General features: G+C 41.0%; 1 protein-coding gene across 1 annotated transcript in view; it reads right to left on the bottom strand.

Annotated features, from left to right (window-relative positions):
• col4a3 (collagen, type IV, alpha 3) overlaps positions 1-12,126 on the bottom strand; it is a 221,777-nt gene that overhangs the window by 9,744 nt on the left and 199,907 nt on the right. The window contains exons 41-42 of the mRNA XM_063016668.1: positions 9,137-9,314; positions 6,224-6,338 (exon numbers count right to left, since the gene is read on the bottom strand). Of these exons, the coding sequence (XP_062872738.1) occupies positions 6,224-6,338; positions 9,137-9,314 (293 nt within the window). The remainder of the gene's footprint in view (positions 1-6,223; positions 6,339-9,136; positions 9,315-12,126) is intronic.

Raw genomic sequence — 12,126 nt, 5'->3', positions numbered from 1 at the left:
ACAGTTCCGTAGAGGATATATCAAATCGTTGGACCGTGGCTCTCTAGAGTCGAACGCACATTTAGCACCTTCCATACAAACCAACAGTGCTTTAACCATGCGGCTCAAGTTCATGTTTAAAGCACTGTTGGTTTGTATGGAAGGTGCTAAATGTGCGATCGACTCTAGAGAGCCACTTTGTCCTCTACTCTATCAAATCGCTGTGCGTTGTGAGCAGGCGTAATGCTAGTTGAACAGACGTTCGCTAAACTTTCAATAAAGGTGTTATTATTTAAAAGTAAAGGTGTTTTTAAAAAGTATGTGGAAGTATGCCGATCTGAATGTATGCATTAATGTTCTAACACAAAAAGTCCATTAGATACATACTGATGATGACTGTGCTACATACCAAACAGCCCCGGTTCTGGACTGCTTTGCTTTGAGGGAGCAGTAAGACATAATGGGTGGGCATGTCATTATTTATATTTTTAAAGCCAGATTTTTATTCAGGGCTTGATTTGTGGAGGGATGATGACAGCAGAGCAATGATACTGGTTTGAATGTGTGTTTATTAAATGCAAAATTCTCTTTCTGTTCTCCATGCTTAGTGTGGCACACACAGACACACAATGCAAAGATTGAGTCAACTTCTCTCCTTTTTATCTGGTTTCAGGTGTGATTTTTATATTGCCCACACCTGTTACTTGCCACAAGTGAGTTTAAACAAGCATCACATGCTTGAAACAAAGTTATTTACCCACAATTTCAAAAAGGTGCCAATAATTTTGTCCGGCCCATTTTTGGAGTTTTGTGTGAAATTATGTAAAATTTGCATTTTTTTTTTCTATTTTTTTTTTTATTATTCCAATACACACAAAAGAAATAAACATGTGTACAACAAAACATGTGTAATTGCAATAATTTTCTGGGAGAAATACTTTTCAGGGGAAATTCTAAATTTCAGAGGTGCCAACACTTTCGGCCATGACTGTATATCGGTTTTCATTCCATATATATCAGTTTTCATTCCATATACACTGATCAGCCATTACATTAAAACCACCTCCTTGTTTCTACACTCACTGTCCATTTTAGCAGCTCCATTTACCATACAGGAGCACTTTGTAGATCTACAATTACTGACTGTAGTTCATCTGTTTCTCTGCATGCTTTGTTAGCCTGCTTTCACCCTGTTCTTCAATGGTCAGGACTCTTCCAGGACCACCACGAAGTACAGTGGGGTCAAAAAGTATTTAGTCAGCCACTGATTGTGCAAGTTCTCCTACTTGGAAAGATGAGAGAGGTCTGTAATTTTCATCATAGGTACACTTCAACTATGAGAGACAAAATGAGAAAAAAAATCCAGGAAATCACATTGTAGTATTTTTAAATAATTTATTCGTAAATTATGGTGGAAAATAAGTATTTGGTCAATAACAAACAAGCAAGATTTCTGGCTCTCACAGACCTGTAACTTCTTCTTTAAGAAGCTCTTCTGTCCTCCACTCATTACCTGTATTAATGGCACCTGTTTGACCTCGTTATCTGTATAAAAGACACCTGTCCACAGCCTCAAACAGTCAGACTCCAAACTCAACCATGGCCAAGACCAAAGAGCTGTTGAAGGACACCAGGAAGAAAATTGTAGACCTGCACCAGGCTGGGAAGAGTAAATCTACGTACAATAGACAAGCAGGTTGGTGTAAATAAATCAACTGTGGGAACAATTGTAAGAAAATGGAAGACATACAAGACCATTGATAATCTCCCTTGGGGTCAAGATCTCATCCTGTGGGGTCAAAATGATCATGAGAACAATGAGCAAAAATCCCAGAACTACACGGAGGGACCTGATGAATGACCTGCAGAGAGCTGGGACCAAAGTAACAAAGGCTACCATCAGTATTCACACTACGCAGAGAGGGACTCAAATCCTGCAGTGCCAGGCGTGTCCCCCTGCTTAAGCCAGTACATGTCCAGGCCCGTCTGAAGTTTGCCAGAGAGCATATGGATGATCCAGAAGAGGATTGGGAGAATATCATGTGGTCAGATGAAACCAAAATGGAACTTTTTGGTAAAAACTCAACTCGTCGTGTTTGGAGGAAGAAGAAAAACCCAAGAACACCATACCTACTGTGAAGCATGGGGGTGGAAACATCATGCTTTGGGGCTGTTTTTCTGCAAAGGGGACAGGACGACTGATCCGTGTTAAGGGAAGAATGAACGGGGCCATGTAGCGTGAGAATTTAAGCCAAAACCTCCTTCCATCAGTGAGAGCATTGAAGATGGAACGTGGCTGGGTCTTCCAGCATGACAATGATCCCAAACACACCGCTCGGGCAACGAAGGAGTGGCTCCGTAAAAAGCATTTCAAGGTCCTGGAGTGGCCTAGTCTCCAGACCTCAACCCCATAGAACATTTGTGGAGTCCGTGTTGCCCAGCGACAGCCCCAAAACATCACTGCTCTAGAGGAGATCTGCATGGAGGAATGGGCCAAAATATCAGCTACAGTGTGTGCAAACCTGGTGAAGACTTACAGGAAACGTTTGACCTCTGTCATTGCCAACAAAGGTTATGTTACAAAGTATTGAGTTGAACTTTTGTTATTGACCAAATACTTATTTTCCACCATAATTTACAAATAAATTCTTTAAAAATCCTACAATGTGATTTCCTGGATTTTTTTTTCTCATTTTGTCTCTCATAGTTGAAGTGTACCTATGATGAAAATTACAGACCTCTCTCATCTTTCTAAGTAGGAGAACCTGCACAATCAGTGGCTGACTAAATACTTTTTGGCCCCACTGTATATTGGATTTCATTCCATATATATCAGTTTCATTCCATTAATATCAGTTTCATTACATAAATATCGGTTTTCATTTCATATGTATCAGTTTCATTCCATATATATATCGGTTTTCATTCCATATATAACGGTTTTCATTCCATATATATATATATATTTTGTTTGGCTTGCCATAATATATACAGTCATGTGAAAAAGTTAGGACAGCCCAAGAGAACCTTTGTCTTTTTGAACATATTTAAACATATGGACATTTGAGCTTCATTTGAACAGAATTGAGAGATGGAGCTTATATAACTAAACAAATAAAACTAAAAAAATACTTTTAAACTCAAGTTGTAAAATGTAATGAACAAAAATGGAAATTCATTGTGAGGAAAAGTTAGGATACCCTATGCCCTAATAGCTGGTATTTCCTCTTTTGGCTGAAATAACCTCAATTAGACATTTCCTATAACCATCTACCAGTCTCTGACATCGACTGGGAGAAAGTTTTTCCCACTCCTCCATGCAGAATTTTTTCAGCTGTGTGAGGTTTGAGGGGTTTCTTGCATGCACAGCCCGTTTCAAATCACCCCACAGCATCTCAATAGGAATAAGATCCGGGTTTTGACTTGGCCATTCCAGAACTCTCCATTTCTTTCTTTTGAGCCATTCCTTGGTGGATTTACTGAAATGTTTTGGGTCGTTGTCATGTTGCATGGTCCACCTTCGCTTCAGCTTTAGTTTTTGGACAGATGGTCTTAAATTTTCCTCAAGCACCCTCTGATACAGTGAAGAATTCATCGTGGATTCTATAATGGAGAGCTTGCCAGGCCCTGCTTCTGCAAAGCAGCCACAAACCATGACTTTCCCTGTCTTTCCCTATTGTTGTTGTTTTTTTTGACAGCAAGGGTTTCCTCCTTGCACACCTCCCATGAAAATCAATCAGTCTCTTTCTGATGATATATGCATGTACCTTCACATCAACTGTGGCAAGAGCTACCTGTAGGTCCAGTGTAGGATTATTGGCAACTTATTTACGCATCTTGTGGTCTGCTCTTGGGCTGAACTTACTAGGATGTCCTGACCTGGCCATGTAGGCAGTTGTTTTAAATGTTCACCACTTGTAAATTATTTTCCAGACAGTGGAATGGCTGATTTCTAATTGTTTTGAGATCTTTTTAAATCCCTTCCCAGACTCATATGCACCTACAACCTTCTCTCTGAAGGCCTCAGAGAGCTCTTTAGATCTCACCATGGTGATACCACTCACTTCAACAATCAAGAGCAAACCAAACTAATGTCTGAGGTTTAAATAAAACACAAATGTCCTCTAACGATGGTCTAATCATTGCAGCTGATGTGGTGCATCTGATTCAAATTTTAGACATTTTAAGTAGTAATAAATGTGGGGTGTCCTAACTTTTTCCTCACAATAAATTTCCATTTTGTTCATTACATTTTACAACTTGTGTTTAAAAGTAATTTCTAACATTTTTTTTTGTTTAGTTATATAAGCTCCATCTCTCAGTACTGTTCAAATAAAGCTCAAATGTTCATATGTTTAAATATGTTCAAAAAGACAGGGATGTCTTAACTTTTTCACATGGCTGTATATATACAGTATATATATATATATATATATATATATATATATATATATATACAGTATATATATATATATATATATATACAGTGTATCACAAAAGTGAGTACACCCCTCACATTTCTGCAAATATTTCATTATATCTTTTCATGGGACAACACTATAGACATGAAACTTGGATATAACTTAGAGTAGTCAGTGTACAGCTTGTATAGCAGTGTAGATTTACTGTCTTCTGAAAATAACTCAACACACAGCCATTAATGTCTAAATAGCTGGCAACATAAGTGAGTACACCCCACAGTGAACATGTCCAAATTGTGCCCAAATGTGTCGTTGTCCCTTCCTGGTGTCATGTGTCAAGGTCCCAGGTGTAAATGGGGAGCAGGGCTGTTAAATTTGGTGTTTTGGGTACAATTCTCTCATACTGGCCACTGGATATTCAACATGGCACCTCATGGCAAAGAACTCTCTGAGGATGTGAGAAATAGAATTGTTGCTCTCCACAAAGATGGCCTGGGCTATAAGAAGATTGCTAACACCCTGAAACTGAGCTACAGCATGGTGGCCAAGGTCATACAGCGGTTTTCCAGGACAGGTTCCACTCGGAACAGGCTTCGCCAGGGTCGACCAAAGAAGTTGAGTCCACGTGTTCGGCGTCATATCCAGAGGTCGGCTTTAAAAAATAGACACATGAGTGCTGCCAGCATTGCTGCAGAGGTTGAAGACGTGGGAGGTCAGCCTGTCAGTGCTCAGACCATACGCCGCACACTGCATCAACTCGGTCTGCATGGTCGTCATCCCAGAAGGAAGCTGACGCACAAGAAAGCCCGCAAACAGTTTGCTGAAGACAAGCAATCCAAGAACATGGATTACTGGAATGCCCTGTGGTCTGACGAGACCAAGATAAACTTGTTTGGCTCAGATGGTGTCCAGCATGTGTGGCGGCGCCCTGGTGAGAAGTACCAAGACAACTGTATCTTGCCTACAGTCAAGCATGGTGGTGGTAGCATCATGGTCTTGGGCTGCATGAGTGTTGCTGGCACTGGGGAGCTGCAGTTCATTGAGGGAAACATGAATTCCAACATGTACTGTGACATTCTGAAACAGAGCATGATCCCCTCCCTTTGAAAACTGGGCCTCATGGCAGTTTTCCAACAGGATAACGACCCCAAACACAACCTCCAAGATGACAACTGCCTTGCTGAGGAAGCTGAAGGTAAAGGTGATGGACTAAACCCAATTGAGCACCTGTGGCGCATCCTCAAGTGGAAGGTGGAGGAGTTCAAGGTGTCTAACATCCACCAGCTCCGTGATGTCATCATGGAGGAGTGGAAGAGGATTCCAGTAGCAACCTGTGCAGCTCTGGTGAATTCCATGCCCAGGAGGGTTAAGGCAGTGCTGGATAATAATGGTGGTCACACAAAATATTGACACTTTGGGCACAATTTGGACATGTTCACTGTGGGGTGTACTCACTTATGTTGCCAGCCATTTAGACATTAATGGCTGTGTGTTGAGTTATTTTCAGAAGACAGTAAATCTACACTGCTATACAAGTTGTACACTGACTACTCTAAGTTATATCCAAGTTTTATTTCTATAGTGTTGTCCCATGAAAAGATATAATAAAATATTTGCAGAAATGTGAGGGGTGTACTCACTTATGTGATACACTGTATATATATATATATATATACAGTATATATATATATATATATATATATATATATATATATATACAACTTTTAACTTTTAAATAAAAATGTACAATAATACAAAAATCTAATAAAAATGCAGTAATAACATGTGATGCAACAATAATAGTGATAGCTGGTTGTTCATACCATTACAAAAGAATAGCCCTGCCAGAGAGACTTCCACCCAACAGGACATAATGGGATTGTGCTGGTTTGGCTGTGGACTGCTATTACATTAGCTGGAGCCTCACATACTGAGCACCTTGGGAAAAGGAGTAAGGGAATGAAAAAAAAGCACTTGAAATATGTAGAAATGTATTGGAAGAAGTTGTAAATACATAAATAAAGTACATTAAGGTTGCATGCACAGTTTGTTCAGCTTTTAATGAACCCTGCGGCTTGGGATTCAGCAGTAGACATTTTTATAATGCTGTTCTCGTAGTCTTTGGTCAATATCTCAGATATAATGGGGTGGTCTGTGTCAGGGTGTTCCAAGGCTTTTAGGCATGACTTTGAGTCTGTACAGATGAGAAATCTTTATGCTTGCTTGTTTGGATATACTTCAGAGCTAATTATAGAGCATGGCCTTCTGCAGAAAAGATGGAACTATGATTTGGTAATCAGGCGCTGTGTTGATGGTTTGAGGACGAAACTGCTGCTGTGACTCTTGTCTCGGTTTTAGATCTATCTGTATAAATTGTCATATGGTGTGGGAAACATTCTTTGGTTTCCAGGAATAATCAGTGATATTCGTTTGGATGGGTGTTTTGCTTATGTGTTTCAGAAAGTTTTAGTACGGTTTCAGGTGGTTTGCAGTCCCAGGGGGGTATTGACTGGTAGGTCTGGGTCAGTGAGTCCATGTGAAGGTCTAGGGCTTTCAGGTCTGATTTAATACGGAGTCCAAGGGGTTTGATTTGCTTTGGTTTAAAATCGTATTGATTCTCGAATCGATTTTCAAAAATGGGTTGGTGAGCCGGATTAGACCTGTTTCATTAGAGTTTAATAGCATACTTCAGTGCCAGATTTTGTTGCTGTAGGTGGAGTGGTGGTTAATTTGCTTCCTCGAAAGAGATCAGTGCCCTGAGTTTGCTGAGTTTGTTGTCCAAGGACTGGACGTTCGCCAGCGGTATGCTGGGGAGAGGAGGGCGGTTGGCACGGCGCCTCAGCCTGACCAGGACTCCGGCTCTGCTGCCCCATTTCCGGCGTCTGCGGCGTTTCCTCGGATGCGTTGCCCAGGTAAATGGCAGCTCGTCTGCGTTTAAAAACAATGGAACTTGGAGAAACAATGGAGAAACTTGAAATCTGGTAAGCGGTGAGTTATTAATGATCTTATGTCCAAAAGTGTCCAAAAGTGTCTCTCGTAGATAAAGGTGCTGGCAACATTTAGTGCAAAAAAAGTTACATATGTACATAAAATTAACAAAAAACTACAAACACTGGAGGGAGCTCGCAACACGGCAGCCATACTCGGCGCCATCTTGGTTTGGTTTGGTTAGATAGATTTGTTTGCATTTGAGGATTTGAGTGCTGTTGCATAGGTCTTCTTAAGTTGGAAAGTGGGAATTTGTTAGACCAGTTTTCTAGCTGCAGAATAAGTTATCTTTTTGCTGTGCTTAATCTTTTGGATTTTTTTCCTTGTTTCATACTGGGCAGTTTTTAGCAGCTGCACTATGATCTCCTTTGCATTTTTTCTTCGTTTTAAGCTAGTAGAGTGTTTATTCTTTCTACATAAATGGGTGCTACTGTAAGAACTGCAATTTCCCTCTGGGATCAATAAAGTATTCTGATTCTGATTACTGGCACTCTATTCCATGTTCTGGTTCTCCACAATTTCTGCAGATGGCGTAGCTTCTGCAGTTGGCCGCCCCATGCTCGTACTTTGGCACTTGAAACACCTGAGTGGGTTGGGTATATAGGGGTCGAACATTGTTTTTATGTATCCTATCTACTTTCTCGGGTGTTTGTGTCCTGTTAAAGGTCAGTTTTTTGATGGTATGGTTTTGTTTCTTGATGATAACTCATCATACGTTAGTGACTCCTTGGGCTGACATTTCTTCTGCAATTTCTGAGTCGTCCATTCCTTCAAGCTCTCTGGTATGTATTACATCTTTGCTGCTATTAAGGAAGGGGTGGGGTATTGTTATTATCTTTGTCCCTGCCAGTTCTGTCGCACAAAGCTAATTTTCCATCTGTACTTTTTGGTACATTCCACCACAATTTGGCCCAATCTCAGTTTCTTAACATTCTTAACTGTTCCAGCTATGCCAAGGATACCCAACAAAGGGATGCACAGACCCGTGAACCTCCAGTGGGTGTGTATCAGGGATATAGGGATGGTATACCTCTTCCTCCACAGACACAGGTCACACCTCATGGCAAACATGGTGCCCCATTTGTTTGCCCCATACAAAAAGCAGTGGTGCTGAGAGCCTATTCTGTTCAGGGATTCTCACGGAAGAAAGGAAGGGAAGGGTTGTTCTGCCTTCAAGGTGCCAGGATGTCTACTGTTATAGATATCCTATTGCTGTCAAAGTGAGGAATAATCTTGGCTCCTCTCTGGTTGTACCTGCTATCAAGAAGTGGGGCAATTTCCGAGGGCCGGGTGATCATATTCTTAGAAAAAATTTCAAATATGTCACATAGCTGCCTGCCCCACCCTGCACATTAGACACTTCCATGGCTTGTTTTGGTCAAGATTTTAACATAAAATTTATTATAGTACATAAATATTAAAATTTCTTTTTGTTCATTTTATTGTGGTTCAGTCATCCACTGGACTATATGGCGGATGGGTGCATAACACGTGAATAAGAAGAAATGAACACGATAAGTGAGATATCAAAGCGGCACATTATCTTTATAAATGTTACTCAGCTTTTCTTCTGAGGGAGGCTCACAGCACACTCTGTATTTCTAGTCTCCTAGAAAGATGGACTTTTTTTTGTTTTGGACTACTGCCAACACCACCCCATATTATTTATTCTGTCATTTTGGTATGGGTATGTGTATGTAAGAGAGATTGAGCTGTTTTTAGTGACTTTGTAGTGTTTTGAAGTGTACCTGCCGACATACTGCTGCAGTGAATCACCCATGATTAAAGCCGTGTCAGTAGGCATTGGCATGTCCGTGGACAGCCAATAGGAATAGTCATTTTGAGAAGCATAGTGACAGGTGTCGTTTACATTACAGAAGAGATAAGGCAAGGTGGAGAATTTGGTCAGACAGCTCCCCAGCGTGCCTAGGAACACACTCACACACATGCATGCACACACCAACACACAGCAGCAAAAAAAAAATACAGGCACACATTAGCACAAAACTAGCACAACTTTAAAAACAAAAAGAGGACCAGTCAAATGGCTAAATATTTATCTGATCAAATGACGAGCTATAAGCTTAGTAATGACAATCAAGTAATGTAATAAAAGATGTCCTCAGTGCTTAAAATACAGGCAAATACTTATCCTCCATGCAATACCATCAGGAAGACATTTGATTGGCTTCCAATTTATTCTGCAGCAGGACAATGACCCCATGCATACAACCAAAGTCCCGGACGCTGAGCATCTCTGGGGGTGAATGGAGCTGTGGGCGGGTCTGGATGCAGAGCTTCTGCAAGATGATTGGAGGACCAGTCAAAAGGCTGAATCCTGTTTTGATTGACAGCTATTTTGAGATCTTCACCGGGAGCTTCAGTCCCATCGGGGATTTTGCGAGTGAAGTGGAAAGACAAACTGCAACCCATTTCTTGGTATTTGCTTGGTGAAATTACTTGACCATTTCCATTGTTTATTGTGTAAATAAAACACACTCATAGTATTTGTTTCAGTTTAACATAATTTCAACATTTCCTTGTTCGAGTTTAATATCATTTCGTTAGTTCGTTCAATCAATCATTCATACTTTTGGCTAGGTCGAAGTGAACTAGCAACTAGCAAGGTGCACACGATGGCAGACAATGCTAATATTGTCGACCTGATTTTGGCAAAGCCAATTGATAGTCTTCCTTACGAGGAGAAAGTTAGAATTAAACAGCAGAGCAGATCAATACCTAAGATTGATTTGGTGCAAAAAGTAGGGAAAGGTAACAGGTCTTTCAGCTCTCCTGGTATGACAAAGTTAGCTGGCTGACTGGAAATGCTGTGACAAAGAAAATGTACTGTTGGCCATGCCTCTTGATGAAATCATCTCAGGGATAATGTCTTGTCTGGTCAAAATTGGGTTTTGGGGATCTGTCTAACTTTGACCGGGCATATAAAAGGCATGAAAAGAGCAATGAACATGTGAGTGCATGTGCAAGGTTAAGTTGCCTGGGCAGGGTCAGGTTTGAACATGCAATTAATGAAGATGCTCGCATTCAAGTGGCAAAACATAATGAAACAGTCAAACAAAACAGGGCCTTCCTAAACCGCCTTATTGATGTGACTTCCTTGCTTGGCCGGCAGGAGCTATCATTTAGGGGGCATGATGAGAGTAGTGAATCATCCAACAAGGGGAATTACAGGGAGTTCACAGAAACATTATCTAAATATGACTCTGTCCTGGCCACACAATTCCAGTCATCAGCTGTGTTTTCTGGTATGTCTCATTCTATCCAAAATGACTTGATCTCTGCTCTTGCAGCCACTGTTTCTGATGAGATCAGAGACGAAATTCAGGCTGCTCCCTTTTTTGGATGGCAGGTGGATGAAACAACTGATATTGCTTGCCGTGCCCAACTTTCTGTCATTGTTCGCTATGTTGATAGTGCAGGTAAGATTCAGGAGCGCTTTATTGTTTTTTTTTATGTTTCAGAGGGGCGAGATGTTCAGTCTGTTTTTGAAGTATTAAATGAAAACATGCAGGGCTACAATTTTAGGGATAAACTTGTGGCACAGACATACGATGGGGCTGCTGTCATGGCTTCAGCCCTCAATGGTCTGCATGCCAAAGTTAAGGCTATTGCCCCCAGTGCAATGTTTGTGCATTGCTATGCACATAGACTTAATCTGGTGCTGTCACGGGGGCTAAATGCTTGTCTGAGTGCAGAATATTTTTTGCATCACTCCCTGGGTTTGCCACATTTTTCTCCAAATCCACAAAGAGGACATCTTTTCTTGAGTCTGCAGGCTGTTCAAGGTTGCCCAGAAACACTCCAACTCGATGGAATTTCACATCACGGATAGTGAGCACTGTGGCAAACAACTATGATGGCCTCCTGCAGACTTTTTATAACATCATTGCAGATAAGACACTGGATAATGACACATTGGATTGTGCCAAGGGTTTTGTAATGAAACTGGAGGATTTTGAATTTGTGTTCATGTTGTACACATATGAACAAATCTTCTCAGAGACTGATGTGGTCTTTGATATCGTCCAGCAGAGTGCCATAGATGTTCTCTACTGCAACAAAAGAATTGAGTCTCTTCTTGCTTTTGTCAAAGAGAAGAGTTCAGAGGGGGCTTTCCAAGCTGTTTATGCCAAAGCAGCAGATCTCACATCAGACCCACGAGATGAGCCCATGAGAAAGCACCGTCTCTCCCAATTCCAGGATCCCTACAGAAATCTGTAAATGGCCATCCTTGATAATCTCATGGAGCAGATTCCTCTGCGTTTTTTTTTTAAATTTGGAAAGTTTGCGCTTCTTAGAATTAGTCAATCCAGGGAAGTTTGATGACATGAGAGAAATTTTTCCAGAGGAGGCATTCCAGAGTGTCCTGAAAATTTATGGCCAATACTTTGATTCAGGGAGACTGAGGTCTGAACTTCAAGTCCTGTATTGAAATCAGGACTTACAGGATAACAGGGGAAAGCTGTGTGATTTCTTGGTTTTTCTAAAAGACATGGAGTTGGACAGCGCAATGCCTCAGCTGTACAAGCTGTTATCGTTAGTGGCAACAATTGGAGCTACATCTGCGGGTGTAGAAAGGAGCTTCTCCTGTTTAAAAAGGCTTAAGTCTTACACCCGCAACACAATGGGCCAAGGCCGTCTAAGCAGCATACAGTGTATCACAAAAGTGAGTACACCCCTCACATTTCTGCAAATATTTCATTATATCTTTTCATGG

This window comes from Trichomycterus rosablanca, chromosome 20 (genome assembly GCF_030014385.1).
Source record: "Trichomycterus rosablanca isolate fTriRos1 chromosome 20, fTriRos1.hap1, whole genome shotgun sequence".
Classification (NCBI taxonomy): Eukaryota; Metazoa; Chordata; class Actinopteri; order Siluriformes; family Trichomycteridae; genus Trichomycterus; species Trichomycterus rosablanca.
The sequence above is the reverse complement of the archived record's forward strand: the minus strand, read 5'-3'. Positions and strand labels throughout refer to the sequence as shown.